The sequence below is a fragment of the Culex pipiens genome, chromosome 3, assembly GCF_016801865.2.
Source record: "Culex pipiens pallens isolate TS chromosome 3, TS_CPP_V2, whole genome shotgun sequence".
NCBI classification, from domain to species: domain Eukaryota; kingdom Metazoa; phylum Arthropoda; class Insecta; order Diptera; family Culicidae; genus Culex; species Culex pipiens.
In genome coordinates, this window is record NC_068939.1 from 164,860,746 (window position 1) to 164,882,577 (window position 21,832).

Here is a 21,832-nt window from a genome sequence, read left to right on the forward strand (position 1 = left end):
TTGCTTCGGGTGAGATTACGTAAAAGTTGCAAAAAGTTGATTGAAACCTTAAGCTCGTAACCCAGTTATCGTGCTTGAATGCAAAACTTTTCGCTTGACGTCAAGGAGTGAAGCTGAAAAGTTTGTTGGTTACTTGCAGTTTCAAAGCACGTTGGCACTGCAAATTGCCAGACAACTGAGAGAATTTGTAATTGCGTTTTTTTCTGGTTTTGAAATTCAATTAGTATCAGGTGGAACTAATTGCTGCATTTGTTGGTTTGGATTAATTCTAGCTGATTACTCTCCTGATGAAATTATAAATTCTTTGACTGACTACAATTATTTAGAAGAAGAACATCGAAATCTCAGTTTAGCTAATTGTTGTTACCTTTTCCAACCTTCAATTTCAGACTCAATTGATTAGCTAAGGGACACAACTTCCAAAACCGCTTATGGTGCAACACTAGTCAATGGCCAATGGAAGCAGCCTGCCGAAAATGCCCCACCACCTTGTCCACCGCTCCACCCCGTCGGAGTAATGTTGGCCAACCTGGGCGTGGCGACCGCCGTGACGACCGCGAGTCCCACGGGCAGCAGCCCGACCGGCACTAGCTCAGCGGCGACGTCCGCCACCTCCCCGAGCAACGTCAGCGGCCACAATGTCGGCGGGTTCCTCATGCCGGTCATCATCGTGGCCACGGGAACGACAACGACGATCGTCCCGGGACCAGACCAGTGGCCACCGGGGGACCTGATGCCCCCGTGGGCGTACGTCGCCACCGCCGTCGTGCTCTTTTTCATCGGATTTTTCGGGTTCTTCCTGAACCTGTTTGTGATAGCACTCATGTGCAAGGAGGTGCAGGTGAGCGTTGTTGTTACGAAATTTTGTATTTACTTTATTAAAATAAATAGCAGAAATCACAATGGGTGATTCCTAGGGGTCGAGCTTGGAAGCTCATTTTTCGTGTGATTTTATAGATTTTATATTTCCTCAGTGAGCAATTCTCTGAGATTTCGGTCATTCGATTTTTTTTTTGTATTTTTTAATCCGGCTGAAACTTTTTTGGTGCTTTCGGTATGCCCAAAGAAGCCATTTTGCATCATTAGTTTGTCCATTTAATTTTCCATACAAATTTGGCAGCTGTCCATACAAAAATGATATATGAAAATTCAAAAATCTGTATCTTTTGAAGGAATTTTTTGATCGATTTGGTGTCTTGGGCAAAGTTGTAGGTATGGATATGAACTACACTGAAAAAAAATTATACACGGTAAAAAAAAAATTTGGTGATTTTTAATTTCACTTTTTGTCACTAAAACTTGATTTGCAAAAAAAACACTATTTTTAATTTTTTTTATTTTTTGATATGTTTTAGAGGACATAAAATGCCAACTTTTCTGAAATTTCCAGAATGGGCAAAAAATCTTTTACCGAGTTATGATTTTTTGAACCAATACTGAATTTTTAAAAAAATCGAAATATCGGTCGCAAAAATTTTTCAACTTTTTTTAGTCGCAGTTTTTTATTTTTTTAAATAAGTGCCCATGATTGCCCACCTTTGAAAAAAATATTTTTGAAAAGCTGAAAAAATTCTCTATATTTTGCTTTATTAAACTTTGTTGATACGACCCATAGTTGCTGAGATATTGCCATGCAAAGGTTTAAAAACAAGAAAATTGTTGTTTTCTAAGTCTCACCCAAAAAACCCACCATTTTCTAATGTCGATATCTCAGCAATTAATGGTCCGATTTACAATGTTAAAATATGAAAATTTTCCGATCTTTTCGAAAAAAATATTTTCAAAAATTTAAAATCAAGACTAACATTTTAAACGGGCGTAATATTGAAAGTTTGGCCCGTTTAAAATGTTAGTCTTGATTTTAAAATTAAAATATTTTTTTCGAAAAGATCGGAAAATTTCACGAATGTTTCATATTTTAACATTGTAAATTGGACCATTAATTGCTGAGATATCGACATTAGAAAATGGTGGGTTTTTTGGGTGAGACTTAGAAAACATCAATTTTCCTGTTTTTTTTTACTTTTGCATGGCAATACAGTATGGCTCAAAAGCGTGCCTAGCAGCTCTATATTGTTAAAAGTCACATTAGTGCATCTGTTAGTATCAATTACCATCATTAGTGGCATTTGTTTTTTTCGTTGAAACATTGCAGGCTCAAAAAAAACCCAAAAATTGATGCATTTTTAGAATCGGCATATTTTCGAAAAGTTCACTATTTTGCTATAACTGGTAAAAAGAAAGCGTAAAATTCAGTGGAACTAATTCTTACAGCTCTCAAAAACAGTAACCTTGAAGGCTGTTTACTTTTTAGTCCATAAAAATACCATAATTGGCTATCCAGATCGACCAACATGAAAAAGTATGTTTTTCTTTATATGGCCTGGGCGTGGAGCAAATTGGAAAATTATAAATTTCAATGGGCTGTAACTTACTTTATGCTAAGGGAATGGTTTTGAATGCATTTATTATTTGTTTTGAACCTATTTAACATGTACACATGCTGCATGCATCATAAATAGTAAAAATAGTCCCGATATTCACCTAATAACAATGTCGCATTTTTTTATGGGCCATACTGTATCTCAGCAACTAAGGGTCGTATCAACAAAGTTCATTAAAGCAAAATATAGAGAGTTTTCTCAGCTTTTCAAAAATATTTTTTTCGAAGGTGGGCAAACATGGGCACTAATTTTGAAAAATGAAACACTGTGACTATTTTCAAAAAAGTTACCTAAAAATGGCTTTAACTTGAAAACGGTGCACTTTATCAAAAATTCACTTAAGTACTTTTTGATTGAAAATTCGATTTTACATCGAAAAATGAAGTTGAAATACTTTTGCGACCAATATTTCGATTTTTTGAAAAAATCAGTATTGATTAAAAAAATCATAACTCGGTCAAAACTTTTTTGCCCATTCTGGAAATTTCAGAAAAGTTGGCATTTTATGTCCTCTAAAACATATCACAAAATAAAAAAATATAAAAATAGTGTTTTTTTGCGAATCAAATTTTAGTGACAAAAAATGAAATTAAAAATCAACAATTTTTTTTTTACCGTGTGTCATTTTTTTTCAGTGTAGTCCATATCCATACCTACAACTTTGCCGAAGACACCAAATCGATTAAAAAATTCCTTCAAAAGATACAGATTTTTGAATTTTCACATATCAAATTTGTATGGAAAATGATATGGACAAACGAATGATGCAAAATGGCTTCTTTGAGCATACCGAAGGCACCAAAAAAGTTTCAGCCGGATTAAAAAATACAAAAATTAAAATTAAAGAAAAAATACCGATTCCATAGAGAACTGCTCCAGTAAAGTGAGCAAGGCAAAACGTTACCAGCAGGTGGTCCTCATAGCAGCCAAACACTTTCACATAACTTGAACGAACGCATTCGATTACAGAGTCATGGCACGATTTCAAAGAAGGTGCCAATTTTTCCTGTTTACAAGTGAGCTGTTACTTGCCTGTTACATTTCTGTATAAATAATCCAACATTATACTACCACCAACTCCAAAGTAGTTAAATTTGATTTGTTAATTGAACTTGTAATGTTGGGTTTTCAGCCGCCATACTGGACACCATCTTGGATATATCTGATCCCTTTGAGATTCGAGAAAATCAACAGGCATATTCGGTTTCATTTGCTTCTTGTATCGCTGTTTTCGGGTTTTGTGCCTCGACTACTAGTGCTGGCATCTATTGTTACTTTTACCCTTCGGGATACGTGTTTTTGGCATTTCTTAAAAGTGTCGTTACAATGTGTGTACAAAGTACACGTACGTGACTACCGGTGGGTTAAAAATCGATTGCCTTTTTTGCATTCACTTCAATTGTTTTTCTAAGGTAAACTATTTACGGACTTAACCAAACTAAATAATCTTCATAGAGACTTATGGGACCTCAATAATGACCGAATGACAGTGTTCAGGACAAAATCAATTAAGCCAGTTCCGAGATGATCAAGTGACGACAAAAAAAAATCTCCATACAATTTTGGCAGCTGTTCCTACAAAAATGATATGTAAATATTCGAAAATCTGTAACTTTTCAAGGAATTTTTTGGCAAACATGGGCACTAATTAAAAAAAATAAATAACTGCTACTAATTTCAAAAAGTTACCTTCAAAATTGCTATAACTTGAAAACGGTGCACTTTCTCAAAATTTCACTTCAGTACTTTTTCATTGCAAATTTGATGTTACATTGAAAAATGAAGTTCAAAAATTTATGCGACCAATATTTTGATTTTTTGAAAAAATCAGTGTTGATTTAAAAGTTCATAACTCGGTCAAAGATTTTTGCCCATGCCAGAATTTCTGAAAAGTTGGCATTTGTAGTCCCCTAAAACTTATCAGCTTATAAAAAAAAATGAAAATTGTGTTTTTCTGCAAATCAAGTTTTAGTGACTAAAAGTGAAATCAAAAATCACCAAAAAAAAATTACCATGTATCATATTTTTTCAGTGTAGTCCTTAACCATACCTACAACTTTGCCGAAGATACCAAATCGCTCAAAAAAATTCTTCCTAAGATACAGATTTTCGAATTTTCATAAATCATTGTTGTATGGACAGCTGCCAAATTTGTATGGAAAATAATATGGACAATCTAATGATGCAAAATGGCTTCTTTGGGCACCAAAAAAGTTTCAGCCGGATAAAAAAATACAAAAAATCGCATGACCGAAATCTCAGAAAATTGCTCTTATGTAGTTTTCAAGATACAGACCTTTTAAGATGTTACATCCGATTTTCAGTCCTTTAAAGAATATGCATTTCGAGATAATGATGGATTTTGCTTCATATGTCTGTCAAGCACCTCTGGATCATTTTATTTGAGTCGGTAATACAGGGACTGTGGTAGGAGAAAGCAACCAGTATACAGACAGCAATTCCTTTTGAAAAACCGAAAAATAAATCCCCGATCGGACTAAACAAATTCGGGGGATCCCTTGGCCAAATTAATTAGACCTGTATTTTTTAGTTTGGCTATTACGGGGGACCTACACTGTGCTACTAGGGTGGTCTCAAAAATGACAGATTTTGCAATTTCACTCATGACTCATAGGTTGTTGTGAAAAGTTACTCTAGATATTTGCTACATATTAGATTTTCTAGGTTATTTTAAATGTAAGCAACTCTCTACGAAATCGGCCGATTTCGACCATTTTTAATTTTTGTATTTTTTGATTTGGCTCAAACTTTGTGGGGGCCTTTCCTATGACCAAATAAGCTATTTTGTGTCATTGATTCACCCATACAACTCTCCATACAATTTAGGCAGCTGTCCATACAAAAATGGTACGTAAATATTCAAACAGCTGTAACTTTTGATTGAATTTTCTGATCAATTTGGTGTCTTCGGCAAAGTTGTAGTTATTGTTGAGGACTATTGAGAAAAAATAAGTACACGGAATAAAAAAATTGCACATTTTCTAATAAACTTTTTTTTCACAAAAGCTCAATATCCAGAAATACGTATTTTTGGATTTTCGAGATTTTTTGATATGTTTTAGGGGACAAAAAACCGTAACTTTTGAGCCATAGAGAAACATGGTCAAAAAATCTGCCACCGAGTTATAAATTTTTGAAAAAAAATAGTGATCCATGCAAAAACAAATTGGACGTAATTTTTTAATGTTAAATTGAATTTCCAGTTGAAAAGAATTGTACAGATTTTTCTATAAAGGGCTCCGTTTTCAAGATATATCCACCGTAAGTTTGATTTTAGCGAAATATTTGCAGTTTTTCGATGTTTAAAAATAGTGACCATTTCTAAAAATCTGTTTTTTGAAGAGTTCAGCAAATTTGCTATAAAATTGTCTAATAGACATTGAAGATTGGACATCGGGTTGCTGAGATACAGTCGCTTTGAGAAAAAGAAACACGAAAATTGAAGTTTTCTAAGTCTCACCCAAACAACCCACCATTTTCTAATGTCGATATCTCAGCAACTTAAGATTCGATTTTCAATGATAAAACATGAAACATTCGTGAAATTTTCCGATCTTTTCGAAAAAAATATTTTGAACAATTATAAATCAAGACTAACATTTAAAAAGGGCCAAACATTGAATATTACGCCGATTTTAAATGTTAGTCTTGATTTAAAATTGTTCAAAATATTTTTTTCGAAAAGATCGAAAAATTTCAAGAATGTTTTATGTTTTAACATTGAAAATCGGATCTTAAGTTGCTGAGATATCGACATTAGAAAATGGTGGGCTATTTGGGTGAGACTTAGAAAACTTCAATTTTCCTGTTTCTATTTCTTTAAGTATCTCAGCAACCAGAGGTCCAATTTTCAATGTCTCTTAGACAATTTATAGCAAATTTTTTGAACTTTTCAAAATAAAAAAGAAATGGTCGCTCATGGTCACTATTTTTAAAAATTGAAAAACTGCAAATATTTCGCTAAAATCAAACTTTCGGTGGATATATCTTGCAAACGGAGCCCTTTATCAAAAAATCTGTAAAGTTCTTTTCGATTGGAAATTCAATTTTACATTAAAAAATGACTTCCAATTTGTTTTTGCATGAAATTTCGATTTTTTTCAAAAAATCATAACTCGGTGGCAGTTTTTCTAACCATGTTTCTCTATGGCTCAAAAGTTGCGGTTTTTTGTCCCCTAAAACATATCAAAAAATCTCGAAAATCAAAAAATACGTATTTTGAGAAATTGAGTTTTTGTGAAAAAAAAAGTTGATGAAAAATCTGCAATTTTTTTCCCTTGTACCTATTTTTTCTCAATAGTCCTCAACAATACCTACAACTTTGCTGAAGACGCCAAATTGATCAGAAAATTCACTCAAAAGTTACAGCTGTTTGAATTTTTACGTACCATTTTTGTATGGACAGCAGCCAAAATTGTATGGAGACTTGTATTTCTTTGGTCATAGGGAAGGCCCCCACAAAGTTTGAACCAAATAAAAAAATACAAATAAAATCCATTTCCGGTTTTGGTAGAGAATTGCTCATGTGGTGTTTTGGAATTATGGTCCCCGTAAAAATTGCAACTTTTGAACGTGAAATGTCACTAAACCCAAATATCACCAGCGTAAAATTATTACACTAAAACCCCAACTGACCCAATCGGCACTGACTGCTGTCAAACCTTCAGGGTTATTTTTATTAGTTTAACAATTGTTTATTTTTTTATTTATATTTTTTCGGTGGTTAAAATTGACATTTTTATTTATTTTTAAGTATAAAATGTACATGAGGTTCTGGATGTTGGGAATTTAAAATTGGAATTCGAATTGCCATCCAGGACTTATGGTGCCTCAAGACTTATCGAATGCCAGTTTCGAGACAATGACAAAAAAAACATTTGCTCAAAATTTGATTCTGAATCAAGCTGTTTTAGAGATATCTTGATGGCTTTTTAGAAGTTCTGAGAAGTTTTTTAATGATGTTTTACCATTCTGTAGTGAAGAAACGATATTGCTTGTTTTTTACACGATCATGTAAAAAAGTTGAAATTTTTTTCATTAAATCGACCGATTTTATGACATTATTTGTTTGTATTTTTTAAGATAAAGACTTTTTAAGGGGCTTCTCTTTGACAAAAAAGTCATTTTGCATCATTGGTTTATCGAATAATCTCGATAATATTTATTGTCTTATAAAGCATAGTTATAGGTTATGCTGTTTATGATAACTAAGTCTCAACAGTTAGCTAAATTGCAGATTTCGAAACATGATTCCATTTTTTTTATTAAACACATGTGGAGAAACAGATGTGCTTCCATTTCCAGACATTTCATTTGGAATTTTTAGAAAATTATAATTGTTTTTCAATGATAAATACCAATTCAATTTCAATAGAAGAGTGAGTATTTTGAAGCTACATTTTTGAAGAAAACTAGATTTAGGTAAGTTTTCAAATTAGCAAATCGGAGTCGAAGTCGCTTTGAAAACTATTCGACTCCGCACCGACGTACCCACAGTTATTTTTAAATATATGTGTCATGATCTTTGAAAGCTCAAATGATTGCATCGTTTCGTTTTTATTCTCGTCAAAAATGTTACAATTTTGTATAAGCTTGGCAAACATTCATCTCAATTTCCCAAAATGCAAATCACTTCTTATATCGCACCTCATATATGCAGTCAATATAGGAGTCCATATGGTATGCAGCCTAGGCATACTAAGTGAATATTACACAGTTCAACAAAAAATCAAATATTTCTTGTCTCTGAGACGAGAATATGTGTTCCTAGTAGATTTTTGCCTGCTGAATCCGAATCCGGGTCCAGAATTGCTCCAAATGGTCCCAATTTTGAGATACACTCGTTTGAAATGTTAGTTTAGGCCAAAATTAGCTACTTTGTCGACAATTTTACAAAAAAAACTATTGAATAAACAATTAAACCAATAAATGTATCTTAAAGTTCACTTTTTCCGCTTTCTGAAACACCCCTGGTTTTTATAATTTGATTGTTTCTACGCATATTCATAGCCCTTTTAAAATTAGAATTTGACTTGCATGCAAGTTGGAAAAACTTGAATGAGAACCAACTGAAAATATAATTTTAAAATGGCTATAAATATGCGTAGAAACAATCAAATTTTAAAAACCAGGGGTGTTTCAGAAAGGGGAAAACGTGAACTTTAAGATACATGTATTGGTTTAGTTGTTTATTCAATAGTTCTTTTGTAAAATAGTCAACAAAGCAGCTAATTTTGGCCTAAACTAACATTTCAAACGAGTGTATCTCAAAATTGGGACCATTTGGAGCAATTCTGGACCCGGATTCGGATTCAGCAGGCAAAAATCTACTAGGAACACATATTCTCGTCTCAGAGACAAAATCTTGTTGGACTGTGTTATTTATGCACATATGTTTTCTGGCCAATATCTGGGTGAATATGACCCAATATGCAGCCTTAATTGGACTCTATATCGTCCATACCATCGTGAATATTATGCAGCATAGCATACAATACGCCCGACGTGATTAACACCCAGCAAATATTTCTCCCCTTTCCCCAACCAGCTTTGGACCCCGATGAACATCATCCTGCTGAACCTGGTGTGCTCGGACTTTTCCGTCTCGATCGTCGGCAATCCGTTCACGCTGTCGTCGGCCATCTCGCACCGGTGGCTGTTTGGCCGGAAGCTGTGCGTCGCGTACGGCTTCTTCATGTCCCTGCTGGGTGAGTTGAATGTTTTGATGTTTTTTTTAGTTTGATTGGTGACAACTGCGAGGAAGAAAGGAGCTACATTTCAAATTCAGGGTAAACAGTCGTCGTTGTCAGAGTAAAGAGTGGTGTTTATTTTCCATCGCGTAATTGTGAGTATTTCGAATAACATTTTCTCATGGACGTGGCGAGGTTGCTGTTTACCCTCACTTCTGCAACAAACAGGCAACCACAACCAATTCCCAGAACTGTAATATTTTATTCCTGCCGAAATTAATCTTGTATTAAGGTAGATATCCTATTATTGGGCTTTTAAATATTGAATACTTGTAGAGTTTATAATTTTAAAATCTTAATTAAGATTTTGGAAAAGTCGGTTCTTTCGAAAGTTCAAATTTCTTCGAGGTTTATTAAGTCCCAAATAAGTATTACACCTTTAGGGTGACTACCCCCCTGTGGAAACAAATAACACACCGCAATAAAATTCTCGTTGCTGGTTTCCAAGAACCACGTGAAATATGCCACTTAAACGACCACATAATGTGCCATAAAACCCCAGCCCGAGATGGCTGACAAGTCACGACTTTTCGCAAGGGGTTGTTTTCATAAAAGAAGGACATGTAACCTTTTATTTGCAACGTAAATATTTAAAATGAAAATATAGCATTGCTAAGTTTGCTCCACGGGGAGAGTCCACAAAATTAAACACGAATTAAATTAGCAACAAAAAAACACACAACCAAACGTAAGCAGCTTTGGTTCTCCGAAATGAAATCAATTTATTCTTGACTAATTTCGTACCGTCGAACTTTTCTTCTCGTTGGTATAGAATTTCGTTCAGTTTTCGGCTCATTTCCCAGATAACGATAACGGGAGATGACTTTCAGAAAAAAAAAACGCCGGCAAAGTTTCCAGGAAATCAATAAATCACAGAAATTTCTCGTATAGGTTCCTCCCACTGGGGAAAGAAGGGCAAAAAACAAAAAAAGTGGTGGGTGGCATTGTTCAAGTTGGCGAAATTAACTGAGCATAGTCTAACAATACGTGACGACGAGATCGGGAACCCATCAAGGGGACACACGCTTCCCGGAAGGCAGTCTCTGGGTCAAACTCAAACAGAGATTGCCCATCTGACCTTGTCCTTACGCGCAAACTGCTACTTCGATTTCATTCTTTCTTTTTTTTCCCGGAATCTCCTAGGATCGATTCGTTGAGGTGTCTTCCGGAAATTGGAATGTTTGCTTGAGCGACAGCAGAAGAACACCGGCTGTGACTGTAACATGACCGTGAATTTCATCTGGATTGGCTTGAAGTTGTTTCAAAATGTCGTCTTAACTTTAAATATGTTTTTCCAATTCTTTAAAATCTCAGAAACGAGCTGTCATCCATTTCTCAAAGGATCCAATTGATGAATTAAAACCTCATTAACCAGTTCAACCCCACAACAAAAGGAAGAATCCTTACTTCCGGTTGTGTAACTACCGAAAAAATCCTCTTAGCGGTCGCTTGTCCTCCAACAATGGAAACATTGTCACTGCCAATTCCAGAGCGAGTCGTGAAAATCAAGGTTGTTAATCGATAGAATTATCGTCGATAATATTATCGTCTAACGATAACGATAATGGTTATCGTTATCGTCGGGACGATAACGATAATCTATCGTTATCGTTATTCCGATAATTCTATCGGCGATAATTTTATCGACGATAATGGACGACAATATATTTCTAAAATTGACTAAAACCAACCAAATTATGTTGAATTTTCAAGCTTCCTCTTTGTTAATATTTGTTTGATAAAATGGCAAGTTTCAAATTAAAAATACTAAAAAAAATCACAAAATACCGTATTTCTTTTGAAAGTACTAAATTTTTTGTAATTTTCAATATGGGTATCAAACGATTTGAAATTTTGCATACATTTTCACTGTTTTTGAGTTTTTTTAATAAAATACTCAAAGTTTCACAAAATACCGTATTTTTCGAAAATATTTAAATTTATAGAACTCGCAATATGGTAATCAAACGATTCGAAATTTTAAATGGATTTTAACTGTTTTAGAGTTTGTTTTAATGAAATACACAAATTTTCACAAAATACCGTATTTTCTCGAAAATACTCAAATTTTAGAATTCGCAATATGAGTATCAAACGAAGCAAAATTTTACATGCTTTTTCATTCAAAAACTCTAAAACAGTTCAAATACTTGCAAAATTTTGTATCGCTTGATACTCATGCTGCGAATTCTAAAATTTGAGTATTTTCGAGAAAATACGGTATTTTGTGAAAATTTTTGTATTTCATTAAAACAAACTCTAAAACAGTTAAAATCCATTTAAAATTTCGAATCGTTTGATTACCATATTGCGAGTTCTATAAATTTAAATATTTTCGAAAAATACGGTATTTTGTGAAACTTTGAGTATTTTATTAAAACAAACTCTAAAACAGTTAAAATGCATGCAAAATTCTGAATTGTTTGATACCCATATTGCGAATTATAAAATTTTGAGTATTTTCGAGAAAATACGGTATTTTGTGGAAATTTTAGTATTTCATTCAAAAACAGTGAAAATGCATGCAAAATTTCAAAACGGGTATTGCAAATTACAAAAATGTTTGTACTTTAAAAAAAATAACGGTATTCTGTGATTTTTTTTAGTATTTTTGCCTTTCTCACTGAGGTAAGGCTATAATCCTGCTCTAAAAATGAACTTTGTATAAAAACGTCGTAGACCTACCTTCATGTATACATATCGACTCAGAATCAAAAACTGAACAAATGTCTGTGTGTATGTGTGTGTGTGTATGTGTGTGTGTATGTGTGTGTGTATGTGTGTATGTGTGTGTTTTTTTTTTTTTTTTTTTTTTTTTTTTACAAGGTCGGAATCTGCTACCAGACACCTGAGAATTCATTTCTCAGGTAGTGTGGGGTTGGGAAATCAAAAAAAGATTTCCCGACCCACTAAACCAGTCCTTGAACGCCGTGCCCTTTTCCCCCCGGGACCACCTTTCGGTATAACTTCGGGGGGAGGCGTTGCATTTTCTGCACTAGTCTACTTACAGGATCCATGCCGGGTACTAGAACCATTTCCTGTTCCACATACATATGAGTCCATGCGAGGGTTTAACCGCGCCCAAGAATCGCGTTGCTTTTGATCGGCTAGTCATATGCAGCCCTCTCCTTGGACCATCGAGACGTGTACCGATTTGGTAGAGCCAACCGTCATAACGTGCTCTCCTTCACAGCCACACTCGTGGGTTCTCGACTCCTGTGACCATCGAGACGTGTACCGATTTGGTAGAGCCGGCCATCATAACGTGCTCTCCTTCACAGCCACACTCGTGGTTTTTCGACTAGGCTCCTAGTCGTTCCTCCTCTGATCGTCTCTCCATCTCCGCTGGAGAGCCGAAGTGATCTGCGTTACCGCTCCGACGACCGCATTCCACTTGGCGATGTCGCTGCACATTCTTCGCACCACATTATCCGGGCTGGTGTCTGCTCCGATAATGGCCAGCATTTCGCTTCGCGCTGCCTCGAAACGAGGGCAGCCGAACACCACGTGCTCCGGTGTTTCCTCGCAATCGACGCAGTCCGGACAGAGCGGAGACTCTGCATGTCCGAACCTGTGCAGGTACTTCCTGAAGCAGCCATGGCCCGACAGGAACTGTGTGAGGTGGAAGGTGACCTCTCCGTGCCTTCTGTTCACCCACGCGGATACAGACGGGATCAGCCGATGCGTCCATCTGCCTTTCTCCGTAGTGTCCCACTCGCGTTGCCACCTTGTCAGCGATTCGGCTCTCGCGGCTTCCCGGATACCTCTCGTGCCTCTTCGGGTGTAGCACACGGTGTCCTCTTCTAGTGTGATTCCGATGGGGATCATTCCGGCTATGACACCAACTGCTTCCGATGAGATGGTCCTGTACGCGCTTGCAACCCGCATGGCCATCAGTCTCTGCGTTCTGTCGAGCAGCGCCCGATTTCGCTTCGTCCCCAGCGCCGTCCACCATACCGGTCCGCCGTACCTAAGTATGGACGTCGCGACACTTGCCAAGAGGCGGCGCCTACTGCTCCTGGGTCCAGCGTTGTTCGGCATAATCCTCGACAGTGCCATGATCGCCTTAGCCGCCTTCTCGCAGGCGTAATCGACGTGGCTGTTGAAGTTCAGCCGGTCATCCACCATCACACCGAGGTACTTGAGCGCTCTCTTCGAGTGCACTACGTGTTCCCCAACGTGTATCTGGGCCTGCTGCACCTTTTTGTGGTTACTAACCAGTATCATCTCCGTCTTGTGGTGAGCGATCCGCAGCTTCATCTCGAGCATCCAGTTCTCGATCATGGCGATTGCCTCCATAGCCAGTACTTCGACCTCCTCGACATTTTCGCCGGTTACCGTCAGCACTATGTCGTCTGCAAAGCCAACAATCTTTACGCCGTTGGGTAGCCCCAGTGTCAACACTCCGTCATACATTCCGTTCCACAGTGCTGAACCCAGAATGGATCCCTGCGGAACTCCCGCGGTAACAACAACGGTTTTTTGTCCATCGGCAGTGTCGTAGACCAGCACGCGGTTCTCGAAGTAGCTCTTCAAGATCATGCACAAATAGTCAGGCACCTTCATTTTGTGCAGCGCTGCTGCTATGGCCGCCCAGCTCGCACTGTTGAACGCGTTCTTGACGTCAATCGTGACTATTGCGCAGCAACGGTCCCCTCTGCGTTTTTTCTTCCGCGCTTCGTCGGCTTTCTCGACCACTTTCCGGATGGCGTCCACCGTGGATCTCCCTTTACGGAAGCCGAACTGCCTCGCTGCTAAGCCATGCTCGCTCTCCGTGTACTTGGTCAGCCGGTTAAGGATGATCCGTTCCAGAAGCTTTCCGAGGGTGTCCAGCAAACATATAGGCCTATAGGATGATGGGTCCCCCGGTGGTTTGCCTGGCTTTGGCAGCAACACGAGCTTTTGAACCTTCCACGGGTCGGGGAAGTGTCCTTCGTCCAGGCATTTCTGCAGGACTGTTCGAAACCTGTCCGGGAATGCTTGAACCGCCGATTTCAGGGCAAAATTCGGGATTCCATCCGGGCCGGGAGCTTTCTTCACCTTCAATCTCTTCGCTACTGCCACAAGTTCTTCGTTGGTGATCAGATGACCTTCGGCGTTGCTACCCCCTTCGTCGTTGTACGGTGTAGGAGGCCATGTCGTTGGGTCATGTCTTGGGAAGAGCCCTTCCACAATGACCTTCAGCTTGTCGGGACACGTTTCAGCCACCATCGATGGGCCTCTGATCTTCGCCATCGCGACACGATATGCGCTCCCCCAAGGGTTTGCATCAGCGTCTTGGCATAACTCCTTGAAGCAGTTTGTCTTGCTGCATTTGATCGCTTTCTTGAGCGCGGCTTTTGCAGACCGGTACTCCTCTCTGCACTCCTCTCTAGTTGCTTCGGATCTTGCTCTCTGGACTCTTCTTCTGGCGCTAAGGCAACTTGCCCGAAGGGTACCGAGTTCTTCATTCCACCAGTAGGCTGGACGACGACAGTTCCTTGGCTCCAGTCTCCGCGGCATGGTTGTGTCGCATGCTGTCACTAGTTGTGCTGTTAGCACGTCGGCACTCAAGTTTTGGGGACCTTCACACCAATGGAGCGCTTCCACGAAGAGGCCCTCGTCGAAGTACTGCAGCTTCCATTTCCTCCCGTAGGACCGGCTGCTCCTTTCTGGTACAGGGGCTCGTCTCCCGATGCTGTACTGGATCGCTTGGTGATCGCTATGGGTATAGTCTTCACTTACCCTCCAGTTCATGTCGGCCGCCAGCCGCGGGCTACAGAACGTAACGTCGATAATGGACTCACGACCGTCTTTGCGGAAGGTACTGCTGGTTCCGCGATTCGCCAGCCTAACGTCCAGCTTTGCCAGAGCTTCCATTAGGCTATGCCCCCTAGCATTGGTGCATCTGCTACCCCACTCGACTGCCCACGCGTTGAAGTCACCTCCGATGACAATCGGGCTTCGTCCGATCAGTTCGTCGGTCAGACTATCCAGCATCTGCTGAAACTGCTCCAAGGTCCATCTTGGGGGAGCATAGCAGCTACAGAAGAAGGTTCCGCTTACTTTGGCGATCACGAACCCTTCAAATGCTCTCGAGACCACTTCCTGTATGGGGTACCGCCCCATTACGTGTATCGCCGCCATTCTTGCTGTATCCGCTACCCAGTTTCCATTGTCGTGGGGAACTCGGTACGGTTCTGCAATAATTGCCACGTCGCAACCCGTCTCCGCGGTCGACTGCCACAGCAGTTGCTGTGCAGTGTCGCAGTGATTGAGGTTCACCTGGGACACCTCCATTACTTTTTGCCCGAGGCCAGCTTCTGATATACCGGGCAATTAAAGCCACCCGTCGTGTGACTATTGCCATCTCCTTCTTTACAGAGCATGCACTTCGGCTTATTTTTGCAGTCTCTTGCCATGTGGCCTTCTCTACCACACCTTCTGCAACTGCTGGATCGATCGGGACCGTCGCAATTTCTCGCCTGGTGGCCGAAGCCCATACAGCGGAAACACCTCGTCATCTGCTGGGTCACTCGAGGAACAGGCCTCAGTGGGCATACCGACCACCCTACTTTGACCTTGCCGGTTTCCAGCAGCTTAGACGCCGAAGGCGTCGATAGTCGGATCGACGCAATTTGCGTGCCGCCGTAGGCTTTCCTCAACCGGATTGCCATCGGTGTCGTACGGTCATCCAGAAGAACGATCAGCGCATCTTCTAGCTCTTCCTCCGTCGTGATCTCGTCCAGGTTCCTGCACTCGATCGTTGTCTCCGGCGATAGCGCCCTTACCTTCGACTCGTAGCCTACGGCTTTCTCGACGAGGGACTTAAAAGCTGAGCTCTTGACCGCGGGATCATTCTTCAGCTCAAAAAGCATCGCGCCGGTCTGGGTGCGCCTGGTTTTAACCACTTTCTCGCCAAGCTCCTTGAGTTCCGGATCTGTTCGTACTTTCCGGAGGAGGTCTGCGTACGAAACACCTTCCTTCACCTCGACCACCAAAGCCTCGCCTTTGTTACGCTCCCTGCGAAACTTGGGTTTTTGGGTGTCCTCGTTCTGCTTCCCTTTTTTCTTCCGCTTCTTTTTCTTGACCTTCTCCCATTCCTCCTCCTTCCCTGGGTCTGGTTCTGGCTCCTTCGCTGGGTCCGGACTGTCTCCATTCCCCTGCTTCTGCTTCTTTGCATCCTCCTCCTCTCCAGGCGTTTCCCTGTCCCTTTTTGTGCTTGGGCCGGGCGGCGTTTTAGGTGCTTTCTCCCGTAGCGCTTCCTCCTCCAGTTTAGCCTCCAGCGCTTTTTCGGCTTTTTCAGCTCTCAGCTTCAGTGAAGTTCTCGTCACCACAAGCGAACTGTTTTCGCGCTCTGCGGCAATCATGGCTGCCTTGACTCCATTCACCATCTGCTTGATTCTGGTGTGGACGTTGTTTTTGTCTTTGATGAAATCAAAGAGTTCGTTGACCCTCCTCCTGACCTCCTGCAACGCGGTCCTTCCGAGCAGGACTCCATCCTGAGGGGTACCGCCGGCGAAGTTCAATACGGAAGACTTGGGAGTTTCCCCTCCAATAACTCCTATCTGCTGACTCGAAGCAGCCGCCTGGTTCAACACTGGGGATCTCATCACCTTCCCGCTTCCACGGAACGCGCTCGCTCCTCCGCTTGCTGTGTCGCCGCCGTTTGACTCGCCTCCTGCCATTTCGACGTTTGCGTCCTCCTCTACCTCCGTGTTTTCCGATGCTTGGGGCGCATCGGGACCCTTTTGTTGGTTTGTTTCACTTGTCTTCATTTTGAATCCCACGAGTCGCTAGGGAAATACGGTCCGCTGCGCCAGTGCCCTGCCGTGACGCAGTAAGGGCAAATTACGTGTGGGGTGCGCCCCTGTGCCCCACAGGCTCCGTTATCGACTGGGAATTTGTTGAACCCCCCCAGCCATGCATCCCTCGACACGGGTCGCGTCACATCTTGGATTCGGGGTTTGGTGAGGTTTTGGGCTAAAACACTTATAGCGGCGTTCGATCGCTTGACAGAGGTGTTTACGGACCCATGTGGTTTTTTCGAAGAAATTAAACAGAGCCCTTGTTGAATTCCGCCACGTCCTAGACATCCTCCCGCTGCTGGTCCGGGGGCGATGCAATGAATGTATGCAATCGCCGACAGCTATCCGCCTACTGCAACCCGCCCGGTAGCTGGCAGCTAAGCTCCGCAGGGACCCTCACCTTTCCCCACGGTTCACGGGTGTGTATGTGTGTGTGTGTGTGTATGTATGTATGTGACCAACAAACTAGCTCATGTTTCTCGGCACTGGCTGAACCAATTTGACCCGAACCTGTTGCATTCGACTTGGTTTAGGGTCCCATAGATCGAGTTTTATACAGATTGAAGTTTCAATAAGTAGTTCAAAAGTTATGTATAAAAATGTGTTTTCACATATATTCAGATCTCACTTAAATGTATGTAAACTATGTCCGGGTCCATCATCCGACACATCATTGGTTAGGTTATCAAAAGAACTTTCCAACGAGTCCAAAACATTGAAGATCTGGCAACCCTGGTTCGAGATATGGCCACTTAAGTGATATTGATGTACTTTTTGGCAGCCGGATCTCACTTAAATGTATGTAAACTGTGTACGGATCCACCATCCGACCCATTGTTGGTAAGGTTATCAAAAGACCTTTCCAACAAGTCCAAAACATTGAAGATCTGGCAACCCTGTCTCGAGATATGGTCACTTAAGTGACATTTATGAACTTTTTTATTCCGGATCTAAAAAATAGATGAAATTTATGTACAGTCATTGTTGGTAATGAGTGAGGAAGGCTCCAACCACATAGGTGGATTAAGTTCGTTTTACTTTGAAACTTGCCATATTATCAAACAAATATTCACTAAGAGGAAGCTAGAAAATTCAACATAATTTAATTGGTTTTTGTCAATTTTAGAAATATATTAAATATAAGTTATCGTCCATCATCGTAGATAAAATTATCGCCGATAGAATTATCATCCCGACGATAACGATAGAACTATCGTTAGCGTTATCGAACCTCGATAATTTTATCGTTAACAACCTTGAGTGAAAATGCGCAATCTATTTGGACAGCGCTTGGGTCGATTTCCAAGAACCCAGAGGGTGGGTGGCATTGGCTCCCCCGGCCCACCCACAATATCAACGCATAATAATTGACAAGGACCGGCTTCGGTACAGTTTTAATAAATCGTCTGTTGTGTGCTATCTTGATGACAACGAACATTTTTGGCGGAAATAAGTCAATGATGACGTTTTTTGACCCTCTACAACCTAATCCCGCCTTTAGACGGCCTTCGATCTAAAAAAATCGCCAAAAATCAATTTTTCAACCAATTTTTGATCTTTAAAAGGCATTGCAATGAAGAACTCTTAAAATTTAAAAAAAATTCAGGGTCGAAAGTTTAACTTGTTTTATGTGACTTTGCCAATGTTTTTAAAAATGTCCTTTTTCAGGGGTCAACTTTGGCTTTGGCTTTGGCTTTTTTACTAGCATTTCCAATATTTTCAGTAAAAATAAGTATGCAGTAATTTTTGTACACAGCAAAAAATCCGATGGTAAAATCGCATGCAAAAGCATGCACATCACCTATGTCAAAATAAACACTTAATATTACACACTGCACGTACATTTTTTTTCAACGCAAAAAAAAGTTGAAACCGACGGGATTCAAACTCAGCCCCAACAGTAATGACTGGCGCCTTAGCCCACTCGGCCATCAGACAGATGAAAAAATGTAAGGATAAGCGCATATATGAGCTTGACATTTCGGTCAAGTAGGTTTCCCATACTGATGAGCTACATATTTCAGTGTGTAAAATCACATAAAATTGCATAAAAAATGCAATATTTATTTTACATTCAGGCCTTTTACACGCAACTGGATTACTACTTTTTTAGCTGTGTAGTGCCCCTGACTTTGCCTCTACGCATTTTATTACAATTTAAATAATGATGGCAGAAAATGTGGAAAACAAGCAAAAAATTGGAAAAGTGACTTAGTAACGTGAAAAAATTAGATAGACAAAATGTAAATATAATAGTTGTAAGAGTATGCCAAATAATACCAAAAACAAGCATAAACTAAGCAAGATAAATGCAAATTAAAAAACAAAAAATAAAACAAGAAAAACATAAAACAAGAGAAGTAAAGTTTTTCGTAGAACAAAAGTTGCTCAAAATGACCTCCTGAACACCAAAAATCCTGCCGAAGCTTCAAGCTATCAGTCAATTAGTTTGATTTCATTTATTGAGGAGTTCTCTACGAAATCGGTCTTTTTCTTAAATTTTTTAATTTTTGTATTTTTTTATCCGGGTGAAACTTTTTTGGTGCCTTCAGTATGCCCAAAGAAGCCATTTTGCATCATCAGTTTGTCCATATAATATTCCATACGAATTTGGCAGCTGTCCATACAAAAACGATGTATGAAAATTCAAAAATCTGTATCTTTTGAAGGGATTTTTTGATCGATTTGGTGTCTTCGGCAAAGTTGTAGGTATGGATACGGACCACACTGAAAAAAAAATGATACACGGCAAAAAAAATTTTGGTGATTTTTTATTTAACTTTTTGTCACTAAAACTTGATTTGCAAAAAAACACTATTTTTATTTTTTTTTTGTTTTTTGATATGTTTTAGAGGACATCAAATGCCAAACTTTTCAGAAATTTCCAGGTTGTGCAAAAAATCTTTGACCGAGTTATGAATTTTTAAATCAATACTGATTATTTCAAAAAATCGAAAAATTGATCGCAAAAATTTTTCAACTTCATTTTTCGATGTAAAATCAAATTTAAAATCAAAGAGTACTTCAGTGAAATTTTGATAATGTGCCACGTTTTCAAGTCAAATCCATTTTAAGGTGACTTTTTTTTGAAAATAGTCGCAGTTTTTCCTTTTTGTAAATTAGTGCGCATGTTTGCTCACTTTTGAAAAAAATATTTTTGAAAAGCTTAGAAAATTCTCTATATTTTGCTTCTTCGGACTTTGTTGATACGATCTTTAGTTGCTGCGATATTGCCATGCAAAGGTTTAAAAACAGGAAAATTGGAAAGGAAAATATCTCAGCAACTAATGGTCCGATTTTCAATGTTAAAATATGAAACATTCGTAAAATTTTCCGATCTTTTCGAAAAAAATATTTTCAAAATTTTTAAACCAAGACTAGCATTTCAAAAGGGCCAAACATTCAATATTACGCCCTTTTAAAATGTAATTCTTGGTTTAAAAATTCTGAAGATATTGTTTTCGAAAAGATCGGAAAATTTCACGAATGTTTCATATTTTAACATTGAAAATCGGACCATTAGTTGCTGAGATATCGACATTAGAAAATGGTGGGTTGTTTGGGTGAGACTTAGAAAACATCAATTTTCCTGTTTTTAGACCATTGCATGGCAATATCTCAGCAACTAAGGGTCGTATCAACTAAGTTCAAAATGCAAAATATAGAGAATTTTCTCAGCTTTTCAAAAATATATACATGTCAACTAGTTTAAAAAAAATGAAAAACTGCGACTTTTTTCAAAAAAGTCACCTGAAAATGGATTTAACTCGAAAACGGTGCACTTTATCAAAACTTCACTAAAATACTTTTTGATTGCAAGTTAGGTTTTACATCGAAAAATGAAGTTGAAAATTTTTTGCGACCAATGTTTCGTTTTTTTTAAATCAGCATTGATTCAAAAAATCATAACTCGGTCAAAGATTTTTTGCACAACCAGGAAATTTCTGAAAAGTTGGCATTTGATGTCCTCTAAAACAAATAAAAAAAAATAATAAAAATATTGTTTTTTTACTAGATTTGACAAAAAGTTAAATAAAAAATCACCAATTTTTTTTACCGCGTATCATTTTTTCCAGTGTAGTCCTTATCCATACCTACAACTTTGCCGAAGACACCAAATCGATCAAAAAATCCCTGCAAAAGATACAAATTTTTTAATTTTCATAAATCATTTTTGTATGGACAGCTGTAGAATTTGTATGGAAAATTATATGGACAAACTAATGATGCAAAATACCGAACCGGCATACCGAAGGCACCAAAAAAGTTTCAGCCGGATTAAAAAATACAAAAATTAAAATTTTAAAAATAAGATCGATTTCGTAGAGAATTGCTCATACACCAATTTCTCATAAAAATGATCGTGCTGTCTTGTGACACGTCATACAAATTGTTTGAAAACGCTGATTTTTTTTTTCAAATTTATGTTGATACACGTGCTTTTCTGATTTTTGCTTACATTATTCACTGTATATTTTAACTGGTGTAACCAAATTAGTTAAAACATGGAGCGTTTGTTAAGCTATAGTATACGAATCGATTTCTTCAATAAGTTTGACTCCATCATTCATAGTACAGAAAATATTTACCACCTAACTTTAAAAATCGATTTTCTGGAAAAAGTACTAAACTCTCGAATTGGGGACCGTGTTTGCATACTAAATTGATGACGGTCTAGATGGTTGATTGTGGATATTTTTGTTGACGCCATACGTCAGGCAGCTACCACGTGGTTAAAATATTTGCAAAAAAATACAAATTTGCTATGCAAAGATTCTGAATTCGACTAAATAATATCAGGATTACTCGAAATGATCATTTTCTAGTTAAA

At 38.9% G+C, this 21,832-nt stretch overlaps 1 protein-coding gene across 2 annotated transcripts in view; it reads left to right on the forward strand.

The window, feature by feature from the left end:
- Positions 1–433: 433 nt before the first annotated feature.
- The window catches only part of LOC120419504 (vertebrate ancient opsin-like), a 55,742-nt gene continuing 34,343 nt past the window's right edge, over positions 434–21,832 (forward strand). For both annotated transcript variants that reach the window (XM_039582206.2, XM_039582211.2), the window contains exons 1-2: positions 434–841; positions 9,013–9,172. In XM_039582206.2, coding sequence (XP_039438140.1) covers positions 518–841; positions 9,013–9,172 — 484 coding nt within the window. In that variant the 5' untranslated portion in view covers positions 434–517. The remainder of the gene's footprint in view (positions 842–9,012; positions 9,173–21,832) is intronic.